Below are 22,951 nucleotides of genomic sequence, written 5' to 3' on the forward strand. Positions count from 1 at the left end.
GAATAATATCAAATATGAGCCTGCCAAGGGTATCTTCTATTCACTGTGGACAATATTATTGTACCTGAGGGCTCCCCAGTTCCCCTGGTGCTGCTGCTTGCTTATTACATAGTGCATTTTGACATTCTACATCCAACAACAAGCAGCTTCAGTAACTCTCCTGCAAAAAAGCAATCTGCCAACAGTGCTGTCCAAGAGCAACACCCAGAGGCTAAATATACTGCTACAGAAACACTGCACACTCTGACCTGTTCCTTCCTGAGAAGAAAGGAAACCTTCATAAAGATAAACAACAATTTCCTGTACAGATAAAGAGCTGACAAAATTTTTCAATAGAAATATCAACAGCCATGTGTTGCAGCCAAACAAACCCATTCATGAAAATCACACCCTCATAGCTACTGCAAAAAAAAATAGTAACAGGTGATATATGCACACAGAGCAGTAGGTTTTGCAAAAACAGTAGGTTTTGCAAAGGTGTGCGTAGAATATTTTGTTGGCAGAGGCACAGCAAAGGAGCAACTAGAAGAATGGCTGCTCTCTAGAAAGCCAATTGCATTTTTCAAAGGCAAAAAGACAGAAAAGAGGAAGGGTGCTCACCATTTCTTTTACCAGTTTTCAAAGCAGAATGTTGGGGTGTTTACTTAAATCCTGAAGGCAGTTACTGTAAGAACAACTGGTCTATGCAATAAAGACAATTCTTCAGCAAAATAATATCCTATAACATCTTTAAGAGGAATATATTATCTGTATCTAGAGCATGAAGAGGGATAGAAAACTCAATAAAAAACCAACTCACTAAAGTTTCACCTTAAAGATCTCTGCCATCCGACAGAACTGGTCTCTTTCAATTTAAAGCCTACATATAAGTAAAGAAAAAGGCTGACAAACCAAGAATACAACCAGTAAAATCACACTTATAACTCCAAATACTTAACTAGAATAAAACATACTGAAAAGAAAACACAGTGAAGACTCTATAATCTCAAAAAATCAATGCACCTACCAAACCTTTTATACTTTGATATTTCAGATCAGGGCAATGATTTCAAAACAGAAGTCTCAAACACCTGATGGAAAAGTTTTCATCTACTGAGTAGGGTTTGCTCCATTCTCCTTGGTTAATCACTTTTTTTCCATCTGTTGTCTCAGAATTTTGTTTTTTCTGTGGCTCATACTCTTCACCTGGGTGCAGTGAAACTGGAATCACATCAACTGTGAGAAAGCAATCATTCCTCAGCACCTGCTCAGGCATCAGTCTGTTACAGCAGAACAAATTCAGGAGAAGGGATTTAATTTTATCATCCTACAAACAGAGGGAGAAGGATTTCATCAGTAAGCAAAACAAACTCAATTACAAATAACAGCCAAGCATTTCATGAACACATCGTGTAAGTTCTTAGGGCCTAAAGCCTTCAAAAGATGTGGTACCACAGCATTCCCAATGGACAGCAACATCATAGTGCTCATTAACAACAAAATTCAAGCAAATGTTCAGCAGCAGGTCTGTCAACCCAGTGCCAGCCAGAAGAATGTGAGGTTTTGAAATATTGAAATATGAATTCACTGAACTACTATAAATTACAGAAATACTCAAGTTAGTCTTTCTATTGAGAACAAATGAAATAGGTGCCATTCATAATTTTATAATTTTATCTATTAACTTTTGGCATATTGTTTTATCTCTCTACAGGAGCAAAGGAGGAGAAGAGCACAAAGTAATGGACTCTAAATCAACAGCAGCTATTTTGCCATCACTTACACTTAGGATCTTTGGATTTATCAGAAGGGATTACATGCCTAAATACTTTGCACATTAGCAGCACTAGACTCCATACACAAAACATAAATCCACAGCTCTACACATATGTATAAATACCAGCTGTGAGCAGGAAGAGGACACACTGGATTTGGGCAAGGAGACTACAAGCAAGACAATCTCAGATGCTGATCTAAAAATCTAGATTAGCAAAACTCAACAGAAACAGAATTTTTACACAGGAAGGCTTGCTCGTTCATTCTCCAAGCCAGGAACTCCTTTGACTTGGTCAATATTAACAGCAAAATACAAGATAACTGTACATCTCTCACCTATCCCTGTTTCACCCAGAGAGAAGGATATGGGATGTCAGGGATTGTACAAAAGTAGTCAAAAACTTGAAGACAGAAACAAGCCAATTCCAACTGTTTCACTAATTATTAGTCACTTCCCAAGTAAGCTGAAATCTAGGTTAAAAGATGAGATCTGAAAACTGTGTCTCTTGCAGGCATAAAGGATTGTTCAATATTAATAAAACATTTTAAATGCTCAAAGGAAAATCTGTAGCTAAGAGGATCCAAACGCATGCAAAGAAATACAGGAGTGAACCATGACTACACACTTAAAGTGCAGAAAATCTGAGCATTTGAAGAGCTTGAAAAGTTTTGTACTTGAGTATTTGCATTTCAAGATACTGTCAAATGTCTGTCAACAACAAATATCCCCTTCTCACACTAAGGAAACTGAAAACTGATTCTACAAGGAATACGGCTGCAGGACAACATGTCGTGGTGTTTACTCCATTTCGTTGTGTTTGATCTTACTTGCTTTTTTTTTTTTTTTTAATACACAAAACTGCATGTAGAAACAGACTGAACATTGAATCTTGGTGCGGCTAAATGAGTGGCTGCAAGATCTTACTGCTAAACATTGCTCCCGCTACACAGTTACCTAACATTAATATTACTGTTTTAAAGCCTTACATTATTTTCCTGTGGCAATTTTACATTTGCTGAAAAAAACCAAAAATTTTACTAGTTACAAGTGTGCGATTCCTCTGGGCACGAGATTGAGATGGAAGGGAAATTACCAGTCTGTCAGGAGCCTGCAGATGGGCATGGAGATTAATTCTGACTAAGCTGATTATAGATAAAGCACTTGGAAGCAAAATAGATTTTCCCCAAGAAGTGGGACAAGGATTAACAGCCAGAGGTCTAAAAGGCTCCCCAGGAAACAGCTGAAAGATATTTATTGGTATTACAGTTCTTAGTAAAACTCTCATCTGTATTTCTGTGCTCTGCAGGCAGCACAGATTGCTTTCTGGAGAACTTTAGTGGTTGGGGCACATGCATGTACACACATCCAAAATGAATCCTTAAAAACTGCCAGCAGTGCTATATTGATTAGGATTGTACCACCTTACAAAGTCAAACTCAAATGTTTCTTTTCATCAGGTAAAAGAATTCAAAAAAATTTGCTTTTATTAATAGCTGTAAAACTTATTAATCCCTGCTAAAAACAAGATCAGCTAAATTCATTAATTATGAGAATTAATTGTGAGATAAGAGCAGCTTTTTGCACTTCAGAGGGTACCTGCAACAGAAGAACACAGAAGCATAATACTCCAAAACTTGCCATTAAAATTTTGATTTGCATATTTCAGACCTTATTTATAGAATACTGTCACAGCAGAAATTTTATGGAGAGCAGAAGTGAAGCAACTAATTTTAATGTCCCAAGTAATCTTTTCTACATCCTTGAAGTAAAAGTTTTCCTTACGCATGAGAGAAAGTTAGGGGGTTTATTATCGAAGGATTATTATGAACAATCCTGAAAGCTGCTCTGGGCAGATGGTTCTGTACAAGTTTTGTGAAGTACATTTAAAACATTAGGGCCCCTAGCTGGCCCTAATGTTCAGTCATGAAGTACCAAATCTTCTTTCCTATAGTATTGTGTGTTTCATGAGATTCACTTAACTTTTAGTAAAAAAATCAATCAACTATAATGAGCAATAAGATACACTATTTACAGGATAACCTCCCTGCTCAAATGCTGCATGTTTTATTCTTCTGTTTTCCATGGTAGTGTCCTGTTGGAAATAATTTTGCAGAAGGATTTGTTAGACAGTCCTGTACATTATCAGTGATGCTTTCACCACTGCAGAAAATGGTCAAAGTATTAAAACAGATACTGTAAAGAAGTCATTTAACAAAACAAGATTATTTACTGTACTGTTTAGGTGATATGCAGTGATACATAAGCTACCCTGCCAGGACACTGAAGCCACTACAGCTGTGTTGGCCTGGTACTGGATCATGACATTTCCTTAACCTAAACACAGTAAACAGCACACATTCAGCTCATAATGAACACAACTCTTGTAATTTAGCTCCATGCTTAAACAGTTATCTCTGTAAAGCTGGCAAATCATTAATACACAAGTATAACTAAGAAAGAGGGATTTATTATTTGGCCTTACTCCTGGCCAGAAGACTGAAAAATTATAGAAAATAGTTACACAAGGATATGAACCTGAGGAAAGACAAGCACTTAGGTAAAGAATGCACAGATATGAGGCTATAAAATTATGTGGTAATGATTAGCATCCAAGAGAAAGGTAAGTTAGTGAAGACTGACTTCAAAGTTGGAGAGCCAAATTGTGAAGCATGAAGGTGCACAGATCTACTTCTTATTCTCAAAGAGTCACTGAGACCCTAGGCAACGATAAGCTTCAGGAAAGGGTCTGCAACTAGAGTTCAAGGAGACACCAGGTGCTGTCATAAGGCAGGCAAAGAATAACAGTTGAGAGTAGAAAGAATGAAAACATCAACACCAATTTGTATCGTGCAGGCTTCACTTATATCTGTAGATTTGTTTCAGAGGCATAGGAAAACTTGCTGCACAAAAAAGAAACACCAAATAAAGAATAAAGGGCACAGTATGCTTTTTCAACTGCATTTACATGATTCAAATTTAATTTGGCTGCTTTAATAATGCTCATACACTGTGCAGTCATTGTGTAGTAAGAAAGATTTAAAAAGTCAACTTCCTGACTTCAGAAAAAAATAGGTTTCTAATACAAATACCTCCTTTGAGGCTGAATCTGTATGACTTATTCTCCAAGTCTATAACACAGTATAATTCAATTATTAGTTGCTCCTTCTGAGATCTGAGTTAAATATTAAGAGAACTCTGGGGCTTCCTACCTTCTCAATTGTTATTTGTACAGGCTATCCAGAATTATGCAGATAGTCAATTAAAAACATTTTTTCAGCCCAGCACTTCAAATTAAATATTTCACTTTAAAATCCAACCAACAGCCTCTATACAAGAACAGCCTTTCCATCCTCATCTGACAATTGACTTACCATGACAACCTCTACTTCATGTGTTCCATCTTCTTTTTATGCCAAATTCCTGGTTTTGAATGCAAAGCTGTAAATTAAAAGCTATATAATACATAACACTGGTGGGTTTACCCCTTTAGCTTAACAAAACCAACCGTCAGTCAAGTAGATTCACTAGGTTCCAAATGAAAATGTATTTATATGAAAAAATGTCTAGGAAATATTTTTTTTCTAATTTTACAGGAGGGTAACAGGCAAGGGGCTCAATCCCTTACACAGAAACAAGAGGGGAAAAAATAATGTCAGAAGAAACTTTAAGAGGTCAAAAGAAATAGAGTTTTAAAAATATGACTGAAAAGTCCCTGCCCAAGTTTTATCCTAAAGAAATGCTATGGGGTAAGCACACTCTGACAAATGTGAACTTTGCACTCATAAACCAAGTAAAATCCCCCCAGTCTTCATTATTGCCTAGAAGCATATATGAGTACAGCATTTTTCAGACACAGCCTGCAGGTTAAGCTGAAAATGCCTCTGTCCTGAGAGATTACATAGACAGCAAAAGGAAACGTGTTTAGTCAGTGCTGGGTTCTTGAGACAGAGATCAGCAGAGACCTTGAAAAATCACTGTCTCCATTTTTGAAGGGGCACTGCTATGAAATGAGGGAAACGCAATTTCAGATGCTCAACATGAAACTGGCAACTGCTGAACATAATACTAAGAATTTTCCATCAAATGATCAATGCAACACCAACTCTGAGCTGAACATTAGTTACATGTGGAGCAATCTGAAATTCACCCGGCAAATTTGGATGAGGTTCCTGAATGCCTATCTTGCTGCACCCCAGATATTCTCTTCAAGAAGAATCAGTAATTTTAAAAACTGTCTTTGTTCCCTTTGGTTTTGGTGGGGGTTTTTGTGTTTTTTTGGGGGGAGTTTTTGTGTTTGGTTAGGCTTTTTTACATTTTCTTTCGTCCTCACTTTTGTGTGAAAAACCCTCTAGAACAGAGCAAGATCTGAATAATGGTAGCAAAAGTGTTCTATCTAAATCCTACCATGTTAATAATTTATAAACATCTATGATATCAAGCTACACTTAAGTTAATCTATTTTATCACTCATTTATCCAAATAGAAAAACTACTTAATTTTAAGCAACTGCTCTGTAAATGGGGAATAAAACACAATGAAGAGTGATTTTTATATGAATCAGCATCATCTTCTAAGCTGATGGCAGTTACCCATCAACTTGCAGTTCACATCTCTTTTAGGAATTGTTCTTAAAATGCAGCAGCACAGGAAGTTTTACTGAAGCCATCACTGTAGAGATGATGGAACTGCCAGTATTTCCCACAAAGATCTGCTCATATACCTGGAGCTCCAGCTGGTACTCAGAGAACCAGTTCAAATATATGAATTGCTCATGCAAAATCATTGCATGGGAACATGAGTACATGCTGGGCAGCTTGTGGCTTTTCAAATTCAGGAGCTTTGTTGAGTTGGGAAGGCAGAAATGCAGTGTCAGAAAACAACAAGACGTGGAGGAGATGCTGTCCAACACATCACCTAATGCAGGAAAGTTGGCTGCTTTCTCCTTCCTAACATACCAAGCACTAAGAAACTATTGAAGCTCATAAGGTGGAAAAGAAGACAAACTCCAAATTTTCTCAAATTAAAAAAATAAAACCAAATTACAAATACATAAAGACATCCAGCACTATTTTGAAGAATTTAGTTCTGCCAGGTTGCCTATTTTTTCTTCTATGCCTTCCTGCTTTTTACCTGTTACTGGTTGCTTCCCCTCTCCTGGTTTACAACATACTTTGGGACTCTCTACTGTCAAAATAAAAGCCAGACCCTGAGTTTCTACCCCCTTCCATGATGGCAGCCAGCACCAGCTCTGGCCAAACTGGAGGAGACAAGTTTTCAAAGTGGCAGGAGCCCATCAGTTGCTAGCTCCATCCTTTTGTGACCACACAAAGTTGGAGCACTGAGCAGTACTGACACCCTTACAGAGAAGGCACAAACCTGAACCAGGCTGTGAACCATCGGTGAAACCTTCCTGCTCTGTCACATGAGCTGCTCAGTTCAGCAGTAAGTCTTCCTCAGCTCCTGTACTTTTCACAATTACACCATCTCTACCTAGAATGACCTCTCAGAAAACTCAGCTGTCAGCAAGTAGTACAATTCCCTGTCTATGACAGTTGGAATTGATTTTTATGTTAAGAGAAATTTTATTATGTAATTTCAAAACCACTGCAATCATCGGACTGCATTAGGAATAACAAAGTCTGCGTATAATTCTCATTCTGCTATTACACCAAGCAACAGTAATCTACTGCATCAGAATTTGAAAACAGCTTCCATGTAACAGTTCTGGAGTTGAATGTGTTCTCAAATGCATATTTTACTCAGTCTCCTTCCTGGAAACCCAAGAGAATCTCTGAAAACCTAATCACTGAAAAAGGTGTTCCCTTTATTTATATGACAAGCCAAATGTTCTAGCCTTTTGCCTACTTGTTTCCTAAGACAAAGAGATTTTTTTTAATTTATTTTAATTAGCTGGTCACATATAAAAGTCACAGCAATGTCATTAATCTACCAGCAACACCAGGTTCCATAATTCATCCACTTTTTTCTCCCATAAGCAGGCATTTTCTTCATGTCACCTCATTACTCAAGAATCCTTTTCCCAATTGGTTTCCTTAGTGCATCTCATTTTAAAGCCCTCTTGGGAGCTTACTGCCCCTTTACAATGTTCAGAGGCAAAGGTTCAAGTTCTTTTTTTCCCTAAGCATCATCATTAGAATAATTAATGTACAATCAAGCCGACAGCAGCAAAGCTGAAGTAGTATTTACCTTCTTTAAAGCTCTCTGAGGAATAGTGGGGAACTCTGAAAGCTGGAACAGAAGCTGACTTCTGTCACCAAGGAGAAGATGCGCACTTTATCAACAAAGATAAAAGTAACCAGCACAGTAGAAAGAGTTGGGCAAAACTGCTCATGCTGTGAACAACACCTATCATCAGAGAGAATTAGTTAAAAGCACAGTGTCATGGCTAGAGACTGAAATGGAAAAGCCTGTGTACTTTTATTTTTTTCCTTGATGGTCTGTTAGTGGAGTTGTTTGGGTTTTTTTTAAACCATTCAAGCTTGGTCTCAGGGGCCTGTAAAGCTTCCACATTTACAGGCAAAATTGAATTCAGAAAACAGAAACTGTTCTACATTGTTACCTCTTACTTGGAATAGACAAAATTAATGTTTCTTAACCCATCTGAATAACACAGACAAAGATTCCAACACTATAAAATCTCTTCTATTCAAACAGCTTCCACTTTAACTGGCCCTCTAAGCTTTTCACAGTTTTCTTAATAGATAATAAATAGTGAATAACATGTCTTCTATTCAACAACTCCTCTGCCTGTTTTTTGTTTTTTTTTTGAACTAGGAGGAAAAAAAAATCAGAAATTGTTAAATCTTTCTATTTTAATATTTTACTCAAATGCATTAAAGAAGCAACCTGGAGCCTATTCAAATTCAGCTTTTCAGGATCCTTCCACACCGAAGAGGGTTTTTATTGAGTTTAATTTTAATTACATTTAAAATCTCCTGAAAAACCAATATTCTGCTTAAACCTCAATCCCCTTAAGCTACATACTACTGATTTTGTCACAAATCTAGAGATTCCAGCTTTCAAAGCTTTATTTTAAGGAAATTGTCTTTGTATTCAAACATATGAAATGAAGCATTGACTAAGGCAATCTACCACTGGGATTCTGAAGCTTTAAACCAACTAACCTCTCATGACCAAGGTACTCCTAAAATTCTCTTCTAAAAACATAAAGGGACATTTATCAAAAAGAAATTGTATCAGAAAAGGTTAGAAATAAATAAGGCATAAACTCATCTCAACACTGGCCAAGTATCTATTCTGTATGACAGTGATTATACTTTGCTCATGGTGAACTATATAGATAGCTTTATTGTAAGTACTTATAATAGTACTTATTGTGTACTTCCGTGCTTCATCATGCTCCTGATTGAGTTAGAGACAGAGAGAGAGAGTGTAAAGATTGAGAGTCATTCTTCACTTATACACACCAACCTTTATGATGTGAAACCTTGACTGGGAAATTCCATTGTTAATGGAAAGATTATTTTATCAGATTTTTCTCTCTCTTCTTATAGAGATTCAAAAAGGGAAGCTAGCAAGTCAAAGAGTTCATCCAAGAGTTTCAACAGAATAAAACTACCTGGTACTTCTGTGCAGAAGTGCAATTTCATATTCCACATGCTACTAAAGAGTTTTTTAAAGCTAGCACAGGTAAATAGATGTGGAATATTAAAGCACACAAGGAGTGTGAGTCACTGCTTCTATCACCAAGAGCAGTCACAAGATAAACTCCAGGTTTTTTTGTTAGTATGATGCCACATCAAAGGACAGATGCAGTATTTATTGAAATGGCCCTTCTCTGGCACAACAGGGACTGCCATTGCAGAGACACTGCAAGTACCTCAGAGTGAGCGAAAGAGAATGGAGGAAATGCTTATTGGAAAATGTAAATAACTAAGAAAAAGGCTCACACCAGCACAGAAAAAGAGTACTGGTAAGGCAAGAGCACTTGTCCCATGCAAAATGAAAGTGATGAAAAACTGTTTCTCTTAGGACTGGAAAAAGTAAATTTATGCATACACATGGACCCAGAGAGGAAATCCCATTAATTCAAACAGAATTTTCACTGTATTTTCAGCACATGCACAAAAACTTGGTAAAGCTCAAAGAAAGGTTCTGAGCACATAGAGAAGGAAGAACCAGTTTTCCCAATATTTCTTAGTTAAGCCAACTCAAGAATTTCATCCCTACTGCAAACCACTTCCTCTGAATCTGAAGATGCTTATGGCATCAACACTTCAAAGAGCAGAAAGGAAAAAACCCCAAACCTACCCAAGCAATCAGCCTTGCAATTGAAAATAAGAAGTTAGCAGTCAGACAGCAAAAACAAGCAAGAAATGCAAAGAGTTAGACCTCCTGGAAATATAATCAGGATTTGTGTCAGATCTCAACTCACACTTGACTAATATAACAATTTCTAGAAATAACAGTTTTGAGATTCACCAGGCAAAAATAAAGTTAATTATTCCCTTGATTGGGTTTTATTTTCCTAATCCCATTATGTTTATCATAATATGAAACAGTAAAAGAGTCAAAATCCCTCCTATTGAGTTTCATGTCAAAAATCAACATATGCTGCCCACACAGCAGTAGACAAGATTTCCATTCCTATATGGTACTGCCAGAGATGAAGACACCTCCTGGGATCTATTTCAAAGTTTATCAAGTGTGGCATGAGGTTAAAGATTTCACCAGGAAACCATAAGTACTTTCATAAAAGTCAGAAATAACTTCAAGATATAAAATGCAGAAAGGGACAGAGAAAAATCTATACCATCAGCTTATACTTACACTGATCATTGTTTTTAGTAAACTTTTGTTGCTCATATCTGCAGAAAAAGAGATATTAAACTGGCAACCAGAACTAAAAGAGAAATACACTGCTGTATTTAACAGGCAAGATACACAGTCATAAGGGAAACCTGCAAACCACACCTTGTTCATGTACCTGTCAAACTTGTGTATTCCACAAAATATTGTGAAAATGTTTTATTGTCTTAAGCTTAAAGGAACTAACTAACTAAATAAATAAATAAATAACCCTTGAACAGTGTGTTCAAACAGTGTTTCTCCTGGAAGCCTGGAGATTCATGCTGGAAAAAATTCAAACAGTCTCTGAAATTTTCCTTGTCTGTCACTGACCCAAACCTATACATTTCCTATTGTCTAGATTCTCATAGATGCTACAGTAGATGAATTTGGATCCAGAAAAAGAGGGAGAGGAGTAAGTATTGAATATAAAGAGAAGGGAAAGACTTCAAAGGAGCATTTCCTCTATACAATTACTTACTTTTTTTTAAAGGAGGTAGAAGTTAAATTGCAATGGAAAAATTGCATAGCAAAAGTTGAAATGACAAAGAAGGATAAATGACAATGTCTTCCTTGATCTACCAACTAGTGTTATACCAGTGAATACCAAATTTGTGTATACTCCCTGTACCTCAGAAGCTTTTGCAGAACAAATCAGATTTGAAATAAATAAACCAAAGTTGTTACTATATTAAACTTCAGCCATGCTTCTACATGCAGAATAACACTCTGAATTGCAATCACAGAAACCCACCTGCACGTTTGTTTGCCCCCTCTAATAACCAGCATGATTATAAACAGCTGTAAGTAATTACATTCATTAACATTATACTCTACATGACATGCACCAAGTCTAAACTGCTGTATCAGGCTACAGTAAATGCTCTGGGTACAATGAAATGCAAGAGCAAAAAACTTATTCCCCATGAGAAGGCACAGCCCTTGTGGTTATGTAGAACTCACACGGGCAGGGAGGTTGTGCAGACACAAAGAGAATATTTATGGGTCATAGTGACAAGGAAGGAGATTGAGGAAGGTGGGCCTGCAGGAATGGAGAAGGAGCAGCTGACAGTCCTTCCAGGAAGATTGAGTCCTACACTGAGAAAAAGCATAGATATTAAGCACAGGGGTAGGAAGGTCTCTAAGTTACCTCCCTACTTTGTGCTTTCTTTACAAGCAGAACTCAATGAATGGTAATCCACTTGCACCATCCATCTCCTTTTAAGACAAATAACCTGCAGCCAATTTCATTGCTCCAAACCTCCTACAACTCAGACTGAGACACAGCATCAGAATGCAGAATGGTCTGCACTTTATTTGTATAAATTCTCCACACTCAGTATTTCAGTGAGAAAGAAAATCTATTATGTACTTGTCTACAGACTGTACCTACAACACTTCCAGTGAGATTGGCTGCTCTTTACGTAATTCTTCATCAAGAAACATTTTTGAACTAAAACCTCTTAAAATCTGAAATCTTTCTCTCCAAAGGCAGCTTGAAAGAACTAATTAAAACATTTACGTCACACAACCAAGGTGGAAGAGCACACCCAAAATTATACTTGCATAAAAGCACTGGCATTCCTGCTTTCTTTTGAGAGGACATCTTCTGTATAATCTCCAGCTTACTGCACCAAGAATAAAGGAAAATTAACACTCTATTCCTCGATGCATTACCTTTCACTCTGGTTTGAGACACTGAGATTTAGAGCCATTGTACATATGCACAATCTCCCTGCCACAAACACTTGGCCCTACTAATGCCTGTGCCTCACAAGCTTGGAGAGACAGTGTCACATTTCATCATTTTCACCAACAGGAAAGATTGATTGCTCTCTTACCTTTTAGATGTCACTGATCCAGTCAGCAAGAATTTGCAGAGTTGTGTCCATATTATTTCTGACACAAATTAATTTCTTCATTTTAACACTCATCCACTCAAAGAAGTATTGAAATACCTCCTGAGTCATCTGCTTCAGAATCTTGACCATACATCATCTCCAGAGAAGCTGTCAGCTCCTGTGTGTCAAACAAAAACAGGTTTGCATATCTGATGAATACTGTGACCACATATAACCTACTAAAATCAAGATTCATTTATCACAGAAGTTAGCACTATCTACTGGTGTAAAATTACTTCTACTAAAAAAGTCTCTTTCTGTATCCAGTGAAGAATATTTTGCTTTATTTAACATTCCACTTTCCTATGAGATGAAGTGCAAGTATGTCTACTAGAAAATGCAATGCAGAAAAGAATCTGATGCAGAGATCATCAAGTCTAGTTTTTAAACTGAAAGCATGGAAGAAAAATACACCACAAAAAACTTGACAGCTCATAAGAAGTTATTTGTATTCTTGTTACTTCTCCCCCATGGACTTTGTCATGCTCTTCAGGCTAAAGAGCCAAATGGGGTTCAATTTATAATGGTCCTCAGAGAACTACTAAAACTCAGAAAAAAATATCAGAAACAGAAAACAAAGTGAATTTTTATTAAGAGACAAGGTGAGCAGCCAAGGAATGCTTCTGAACGTAAGGCTTTTGACCCTTGAAATGCAGAGGTAAGAGCAACCAAGTAGAACACCAAGTAAAATGATTGACACTACCACTAGAGGCTGGAACAGCAGTGGCCTCTCCTTTCTGAGGGCTGCAGGTATTGTGGAGGTGAGGAAGTGAGTTTAACCAGTTTTGTAGAACTATGCATGATGATGCCACAACCTGAACTGGCACTACAGACACACCACAGCAAAAGTTCAGACTGGGATCTGAATTTCTTCACATTGTAATTACTGAATACAGTGGCAAAAAAAAAAAAATCCAGAACAAACAGCATTTTATAAAAATTATAAACCTACTTTCATAAGAGCTGCCACAGTGAGCAGCATTCATTCCATGCAATCAGCTGTTTAAACAGCAATTTTCAACTGAGCCACATGGCATGAGCTTTGTACAGATATGCTTCCCTATAAGTAAGTACCAGGAAGGGGTTTGTGCTGTATTTATGGAGACTATTTAAATCATTCTTTTGCATTTTCTTAATAGCTGGAATTCAATACACCAGGATACACACAGTTAGAAAATGGCAGGGCAAGGTAATAGCCAGGTTCAAATGGAACACTCTGAAGGATAGAGAAAAAAATCAGCCCATTTAACAGCAGCCCAAAGTGGGTAATAGGGCAGAGAAAAGTGATCAGTAACAGTTTCATGTCCAATATCACATTCTGTTTACAAAAATAATAGCACTAGTCACACCAGAGGAGTATCTGCATATATTCCACCAGGCTGTCCTCAAGGAAAGAATCCTGTAAGTTACATCCTATTTCTTCCCATTTATTTTTCATACTATAAACACAGTCCTCTAAAACACTAGCAATTTCACCAGCATGAGCATGCAGAAGCAGGCTCCAGTTCCCAACAGAAGAGAGGACCATCAAACCCTGTTAAGCTAAACCTCAGAATTCAATCAACATACTTACAAGCAGTATTTCAGTACCCCCTCAAGTATTTGTAAAACACTGTGAAAATTTCTCTACTATACAATTAGCTAGAAGATGCTTAATGCCTACCACCTAGTGGATTTGCAAAGCATAACCTCTGAGCATGCACACAGAAAAATACCCAAACCAACTCTAAAACAGAAAAAAACCTACAAACAACACACCACAACTTTCTCCATCTGAAGGAGCAGGATGCTCACAGAGCCTCCAGTGATAAAAAGCCATGGAATGCTGCCTATCCAGTATCATTTCCAATTAGACACCAATCTTTATATCAGACCATTAAAAAAATATAAGTGTATCAAACATTTTTTAATGGCATTGAAAAATGAATCCATTGGAAATTGAGTAATTCCATGAAAATTTGAAAGCTTCAATTCATTACTGCTGCTCCAACCTTACACAAACTTATGTGCAGACTGCAACCTTGGTGATTTTTCATAAGAATGCAATCTCATATATGCGTGGATGAATAAATCTCTGGAATTTATACAGACATGCTGCCCAACTACCGACAAAATGTTCCCTCTTCACACACACTTGCACAGTCAGAATTAGGGGCAGTAATGTTTCTGAAGTAAAAAAGAAGAAAATATATTATTTCTAATAGTGAACTTTTTAATTGCAGGTTCTCTCGTTAACACTCGACTTACAAATATTCTGCGCTTGTGAAGTCTTGTCAGTCACCAAACTGCTTTGCTCCACAGAGTAAAAATATGACTACATGATCAGAGACCTAAAGGAAGAATTTCTGCATGACTGTTGATAACAATGTGAGTCTTAACTGCTACTGAAAACTTAAAATGTCCTAGCTGTCCTCCAGTTTTTGATTGTATTACAGAATTTAGAATTTGGATTGTCCACATGTCCATACATCCAAAAAAACATCCACAAAGTCAGACTACAAAAGATTTCTGGCTGGAAAAGAATTCTCTAGAATAAAAAGGAATTCTTGCCTTCTAGCAGGAAAAGCAGGTGACCTGTGAGCTCCCTACTGATTATTGGCAGAAAGGTCATTAAACTAAAGATAATTTTCTAGAAACAAAAACCAAAAATCTTCCTTGAATGACTGGCAGGATTAGTTAGAGGTGCCCCATATTCATATCAGACAAGGTACCTATAAGACTCAACAAAAACAAAACTTTTGAAATGGATGAAGGAAGTTAAAAATCCATACTCAGAAGCAGGCTTGCAACATTCTTTTCACCGTGACTTAACCCACTGTGACATGCCCACAGAAATATGAAAATATATATGAACATGGAAGACCAAGCTACAGCTTTACAGACTTGCTGTAAAGATTTGCTATTCCCTTCTACATTCTCCATATCTCCAAAAATAAAAAGTAAAATGATTGAAGTACCTCTAACACAGTGTCCTGACATATGTTCTCTTCCCTACCATACACACACACACACACACTTGCCTCAAAATCTTGGAAAGTCTAATGTGGAGGGAAATTAGTGAGGCAAAAAGACACAAGAGAAGAGTTACCAGGAGTTACCAGTTTCACATGGAGCTGATGAGCAATCAAATTAACATCTCCAACCAACAAGCAATATATAATAAAAATGTATCTGCAGACACAGTTAAAATAAGTATGTAAAAACACAGGTTCAGAAGTGTTCTAAATTTAGTTTATCAAGTCAAATCTTAGAAATGGACTTCATCAGGAATTTTTAAGTATCCACAGAAGATTTACTAGAAACCTTTTACCTGTAACAAACAAGGGCAGAATGAGATCCAATGGATGGAAATTGCAAGATGGACAAACTCCAACTAAAAATAAATCCCCGAGTTGTTGCACACATTGCTCAAAAAGCTTAGATTAGCAGTTGAACAGTTGCTGTAATTCATCCAGATATTAATGGGCTGGATAACAAAAGCCAGTGGATTAAGTTCTACTACAGAAGGTGAACACAATTTATTCATTCAACACTTAAAAATATGAAACAACAACAGAAAATATTTAATAGGCACTCCTGCACTTTTAGGCATCTCTGGTGACCAAAAGCACACACTTTTGTTACATACTTCCTTCTGTTTTTCCTGTATAAGGCAAGAGTTATTCTGTAAAAAAATACTGTAGCACACTGCGTGAAAAATAATAAGGACCCTATCTCATGATTAACAGTTTCCAAGACAAGATTTCTGCAGGATATTACTTCAAAAACTAGAGGAATAGAAATTTAATGTAGCAGAAGATTCAACCAGGCAACCAAACTCCAGTTAATACCAGTTCAAGCACTAGAGAAAATTTAACAGTCTACACATGACTACATGAAAATCCAGGAGCTCAACATATGGCTTGGGAGCCACAGGACAAATCTCCTTCCAACTCGTGTGCATGGGACATTTAATGGCTGAGATAATGCCCATTAGATAACTTCACAGAGCATGAAGTACACAGGCAGCATTTTAATAGTCTGCTTTACAAAGATGCAAGCTCTTCACGCTAGCAAACAGTAGAATTAAATTCCTTTAAAAGAGGCTAAAGGAATTTCAAACTACAAAATTCAGTTCATTAAAAAAAAAACAAACCCACAACAACAACAACAATAAAAAACACCATAAAAACCACCCCACACAATCAACCACCAGACCCAGTCATATTACCTTCCAAGCCAGCTTTCCATCTTGTTTCTGATAACATTAACAATGCTTATGAAAGTCCACAAGAGCAGGTTTTGGCTCCCTTTAGTGCAAGTTACTACTTTGCAGTATATTAAATAACTAAAGCTAGCTCTGGCATCAATTTGTATCCTTCAATGGTTCAAATTATCCACCCTCCCCCATTTTTTTATTTTAATGAGCAACTGAATAGTTCCCCTTTTTTAAACTTTAGCATGAATATTTTTTTATTCTTCCCACCACCACAAAAAAAGCTGAATATATACACTACAATCTCCAGTATGTTTCAAAATTAAAATCACGAATTAGCAGAAACATCCACATAAAATGAGCTACAGAGTCTGAAAAGTCAGTATGTATATTACACACTATTACTATGAGTGCCCACTTGAGCTGCAATCAAGGGAACTTATAATTACTCCTTTTATTTTATCTGTAAAGCTGCCATCCTCTTAGCAAAATTTCATAGGAGAGCTTGTAAATTGGTCAGCACCACTACATTCCTCTTTGGACATAGAATTTACATTAAGTTCTCTTAGTTTTGAAATTATTTTTAAGTCTTTCCACTCCAGGAGAACTATCTTTGTTATTTTCATACACGCTATGTCCCAGTGATATCCCAGTTCACTGATTATCTCCTTATGTTTCCAAGACACAGGTTTTACAAATACTTGATTAGGAACAAATGTTCAAGTCACTCATCTTTCTTTTTGGGACAGTATCCAGGAGAGACACAATTAAACCAGCATAAACTAACTAAGAAAGCACAGACAACGACAAGTGAAATAATGCATTTACTCTGCACTCAAACTTCATTTGGTTTACTCACACCTGTGATAGTTGTTTGACATGCACCAGGTTTCCCCAAGGCAAGACAAGATGTTCAGTTCCAGGAGCTTCAAAACAAGTGAGCTTTGTGACAGTGAGAGAGGGCAGCAGCACTTTGGGGATCTTGAAGGAAGAGCACATTGCTTAGGCATCTGAACAGCAAGCTCTAACTCAGTAAAGCCAATTTTGACAGTCGGGTTGACAGATTAGGCAGAATTAAACAGTCTGCTTCAGTTTAATAGCCAGCTACCTCAGCCATCTGTTGGGGTTCACTGGGCTTCCTGTACAATGAATTTGCATTAACTTCATTTTAACTGAGCTGGAAACAAAATCAGTGACATCATCACACTTGGGTGCACTATCAAAAATATTAGCTCGATTACCTACAGTCAGTATTATTTAAGTGGGTATGACAGGCAGAATACTAGACACATCTTTTTACTGTGTGCATCTTGGACATTTCTTCTGTTTGAAAATACCACAGCCAAGATTCTCTGGAATGGTACAACACAGAAAATAGAACCTTAAAAATTACTCTCAGCAAAATAAAAAGTTATGTCACTACACCGTGCTTTAAAAGAGGACAACTTTTGTGGCTCCACAACTCTAGCATGATGCCAGCAAAACTCATGATCTGTATTCTTCACTTACCAAAGATTTCACAATACTTAGGACAAATTCCACAGGAGTCTGGAGATGGGCTGCTTCCAGCTGCTACTTAGTCATCTTGAAAACTGCATTAATTCTGCAGGGAGCTCTACTCTTCCACACTCATTACCACTTGCATAACCTTTGCAGCACTCAGACACTCTGGGGGATAGGCGACATTCAGCAGAACTCCTCTCTTCTTCATTTTTCCCCATTTAGAGTATTTGAGTATTTATGAGATTGCTATGATAACTTCCCCACTTCAGATAGCAGGATTTTTTTTTTTTTTTACAATGGCATGTTCTTGAAAAGTCAGAAGATTTCATGTCATCATTCATTTGCACCTTAGCTTAGGCAACCTGGAATAACGTCAGAATGGGTGAGGAGATGGGGTGGGCTGTGCTGTTCCTGAACAAAAATAGTTTTCAAGCCACACATGAGGCCACACATTGTCAAGATGAAACAAGAGAGTTAAACAAATATATGTAGAGCTACCAGAAGCATCAAAGTGCTGTAAGATTATTTCAGCAGCATTTCAAATATTCTAGAAGTGTAAGACATGATGCATCATGCAGACATGACTTCACTGTTAGCTATTCATGATTAAAACAGGTGTCATTGTCCAGACTGTCAAATATTTCAGCAACTTAGTACATCACTCAAGTAGTCTTCAAGAACAAAATCCCTTTTCATGATGTTTATCATGGAAGAATGCAACTTGTTGGTGTTGGGAACACAAAAAAAAAAAAAAAAAAAACAAAAAAGAAGAAAAACAAAAGCAAAACCCCAAAGCACCTCACACACACTGTCGTCAGAATGGCACCAAAGAAACTATCTTTTCTGTCAAATGAGTGCCTTTGAGACTCCCCAGTCACACCACTGAATCTGCACCTGTTCCAACTCTGGTCCACGTTAACAGTTTTCTTTCCTTTATCTCCAACCCAAATGAAATCCAAACCAAACTGGAATCAAAACCAAACTGGACAATGGGGTGAAAACAAGTTCCAAGACAGCTTTGCTTTACTTGTAGACTGTTGTTTAGCACAGCTTATGGACCCCACTGGGCTCATTCACCCCTGTGATCACCAGAATACTGCAACTGCAACTATTTCACGTGGGATCAGTAAAGTTTGTGAAAGTCAACCCCTAAACAGCCCTTTCTCACAACCTAGATACTTCTACACACTACTCCCCCATGCAGGATGCAACACTAAAAATGCAGCTGCTCATTAACACGTACCTCAGTGTTATTAAGTTTAAACATTGAAAATGGGATTTAGCAAAAGAAATCATTTCTTCTCTCCAACAGCAATCGAATGTATGCCATGCTCTAGATGTTTTCCCTTCACAAGCTGTTAAATTCAGTATAAAGCAGCAAAGTTTCTCAAGCAAACACTTTTAAAGTGGTTTAGGTTATACTTGAAAATAGCCACAACGTATTTGCTGGCATTGTCCCAGATGCGCAGCCACCATCCCCTCCCCGCCTTTCCACGGCGCCTGCCGCGACCAGGGAGCCAAAAGCTCCCAAAAGCAGCACAGCCCCATCCTCGTCACACAGCTTTATGGCAGCACATGCAGGCGGGTTTCTTCGGCTCTGTGGCTGCAGAGAAGTTGCGCTAGGTGGCAGCTTCCCCCTGTCCAATTCCACCTTCCCAGCGCCGCGCACCCGCAGCAGGGGAGGGAGCGCCCTCCGAGCGGGGCCCTTCTGCTTTTGAAGACAGGCACTGAAGCTGCAGGGCTGAAGCGGTTCTTAGCTATTACAGAACAGAAATCTTTTAGTTACCATGTTCTGATTTCCTTACATTTCTTTACAAAAGCAAGGGTGTCAAAAAGTCTAGGTTTAACACACACAAAAAGTAAAACTCCACAAATGCATTGGTTGTGGAAAAGGTGGCAAAGCCTTTCATGTTATCCAGCGAAGAACAGATGTTTTCATGCAGTGCTGAAGCTGTCCAGCTACATGTATAAAGCTAAAAAAGTATGTTAAATTCTGATTTCTAAGAAAAAAATAATTACATACCACATTTCTGCATAATTGAATCCTTATTTGATTTAAGTTGTTCTCTGTCCAGGTCTTCTGCATCTTTTCCAAGGAACACAAAACAGTGAGTCAAACTTCTGTAACCACTTTTATGGCTTGTGAGAAGTGCTCCCCAAAATGACTGTTCTTATTTGTGGTGCCTAAGGTGTAAGGAGGAAACAAAATTTTACCCTTTTTTTTTTTTTTCCACCCAAGCAGTTTAAAAATTGACTCTATTCAGGCCCCTTGAACATACAGATTTTCAGATAGCATCTGCTATGCTAATAATTTAATTTCTTTCAAAAGGTAGGAACAGCAATTTGTCTCATTCAGCTGTTAAGTCATTTATTGGTTGTTTGGTTTTTTTAAGAAATGTGGAAGGACCAAAAATACACTCATTATACCTCAGTATTGACCAGGCTGTACATGGCAATTCCCTCCTGCTCCTAATTTCCCTTTTGTCCTATTTCCTCTCTTGGTAGTTTTTAAACTCATCTTTCACACAACACATATACCAATATACACTTTTCTTCTCAAAGGAGCTGATAGCCACTTCTATATCAAATCTCTTCCCACTGCAATTTTGTCTTTTCTTTTAAAACTAGAAAAGTAATTTGGGCTACTCAAAGAGATACATCTCTCACAGGCATACAAACACCCAAGGAGCTCTGACTACCCAGTTACCTCTAGCAACTAGGTGCATTTACTGATTGGCATCTTCCTTGGAGGTGGAATTGAAAGCTCTTCCAGTAAAGGGGCAAAAGGGAACTGGAGTCATCTGATAAGCACTGAGACGCAGATAATGCAAATTCCAAAAGGAGCTGACAAAAAAAAAAATCAGGTTTCAGCCATGCTTTTGGGAAACACTCCCCTCTCCATACATGCAACACTACATTTTTCTCAGAAAATTAAGAAAATTAAACTTCTGGGAAACAAAAAAGCAGGCATAGCTTCGAAAGATAAGCAAGGCAGTGATTAATAGTCCTATTTTAGGAAAAAAAACATACCTGGCTTTTTTCCGATGCTTTCGCCCTAGTAGCCAAACTTCTTGTTTTTATTTTAATATAAGTATGTAAGGTTTGTTCAAAGCTTTCAGCAGTTTTCTTAGATGCTTCCTTCTCTATGAATTATTTATCATTTTTGGAGCAGTGCTTCAACAGAGCCAGGGAAAGATACATCAAGAGTCACAACAGCCAGCCAGTGCTACTAACACACAGACCACAGTTTAGACTTCTGAAAACTTGAGATAAACACACACAAAGCTGGCCCTCTTCAAAACATTAAAAAATGCCTAGAAAGACATACAAACAAATGAGAATCATTTTATTTAATAGTTTTAAAAAGGTTAATGGCTAATTTCCTTCCTCTCATTTCAGTACTGCATTTCTCCAACTACTCCCCATTTGCTAGCAGGTCTCCAGAAAACAGAATTTCTTCTTCCCTGGCTGAATATTCCTACCCATTAGTTCAGGGAGATCAAGTCCAGGGCTTTGTTAAACTCCTCACTCCATCACTGCCATACCTCAAAGTGGTGCAGCAAAACTCTCACTCTGTGTACAGCCAGGCTGACCTTCCTACAAGGAATATTCTTAAGACAGAATAAGGATTATTCTTGACCCAAAAAAAAAAGCCCAAATATCACATCAGGCTATATCCCTCAAGGAGCAACCTAAATTTTAAAACTCTTGCTCTCATTCCACCAAGATATTTTTATGAAGTCCTCTTAGATACTGAAACAGTCTTTAAATGTTGTAGCCTTTCAGACTCACTTCTATGATAATAAAACAAAAAACAAAACTAAAAATACCAACAGACAAACAAACAAAACAAAAAAAAAAGGATTTCAATAATTCTGTATTTTTATATGTGCACCTGTAGTCTTATGACAGTGTTTTATTTAAATACCCCTCAAAGCCACCAACACCACAAATTACCCTTCTCAAATAAATCATTGCCTACCACAGTGTTTTTAGGAGTGAGCAAATATTTTCTCACTGAAGTCAATATCCACCTTTTCTTTCAAAGTAATTTACTTGCATTCAACACAAAATAGTAATTAAAATTTGTAGAAAGCAGTCTTTTTAAGAAATCATCACACTGTATGTTAGATTTCCTTACATTCAAATATTTTTTCTTAGCTGTGTTCTGTGGAAATTTAATTTGCACAGAAGTGCACAAACATTGTATCTTCAGTGGATGGAGGGTCCAGGCTATGACAGTCTGGTTTATCTAGAAACAGATGTTCTAGGAAAAGCTAAGCAAGTAACAAAGCTGGTTTTGACTAATTTTAGTCTGCAAGAAGAAGAAACTGCTGTATGCAAGTTCAGGTTTGGGGGTGTCAAAGGGATTTCCACAGTGACAGATTTTCCTTTCATATCTGTTGTTTGTACAACATTTTTCTGAATTCATGCAAACATAACATCTTTTCACACAATCCCTTCATATTTCTGCTGTTTATCACACTTAAAACCATTCACTGCCTTTTTAATTGTATCAGTAACTATTAATAAATACTGTGCTTCTCAGATAGTGCCAGGAAGAAATAAAAGCATCCTTTTTATAAGGCAGCAGTTAAGGAAATACTCTAAAATTCCACATCTGCTATGACTGTGATGCTTGGGAACTTTTAGCCAAACACACAGAAATCTGGTTTTCCCTCTATGCAGGGGAAAAAAATTACAGAAAACTCATTGTGTTTTCCCAGTCACTAAGTCAAAATTCTTTTTCATTCAAAAACCATCTTA

The 22,951-nt window shown here is 37.4% G+C and overlaps 1 protein-coding gene across 1 annotated transcript in view; it reads right to left on the minus strand.

Annotated features, from left to right (window-relative positions):
- Positions 1 to 439: 439 nt before the first annotated feature.
- The window catches only part of STK31 (serine/threonine kinase 31), a 28,474-nt gene continuing 5,962 nt past the window's right edge, over positions 440 to 22,951 (minus strand). Inside the window, 11 exon segments of the mRNA XM_068187703.1 lie at positions 440 to 1,306; positions 5,128 to 5,163; positions 5,165 to 5,194; positions 7,964 to 8,024; positions 8,430 to 8,547; positions 9,007 to 9,139; positions 10,568 to 10,605; positions 12,441 to 12,547; positions 12,549 to 12,604; positions 20,208 to 20,399; positions 21,215 to 21,327. Of these exon segments, the coding sequence (XP_068043804.1) occupies positions 1,049 to 1,306; positions 5,128 to 5,163; positions 5,165 to 5,194; positions 7,964 to 8,024; positions 8,430 to 8,547; positions 9,007 to 9,139; positions 10,568 to 10,605; positions 12,441 to 12,547; positions 12,549 to 12,604; positions 20,208 to 20,399; positions 21,215 to 21,327 (1,142 nt within the window). The 3' untranslated portion in view covers positions 440 to 1,048.

This window comes from Anomalospiza imberbis, chromosome 1, assembly GCF_031753505.1.
Source record: "Anomalospiza imberbis isolate Cuckoo-Finch-1a 21T00152 chromosome 1, ASM3175350v1, whole genome shotgun sequence".
Taxonomy (NCBI): domain Eukaryota; kingdom Metazoa; phylum Chordata; class Aves; order Passeriformes; family Viduidae; genus Anomalospiza; species Anomalospiza imberbis.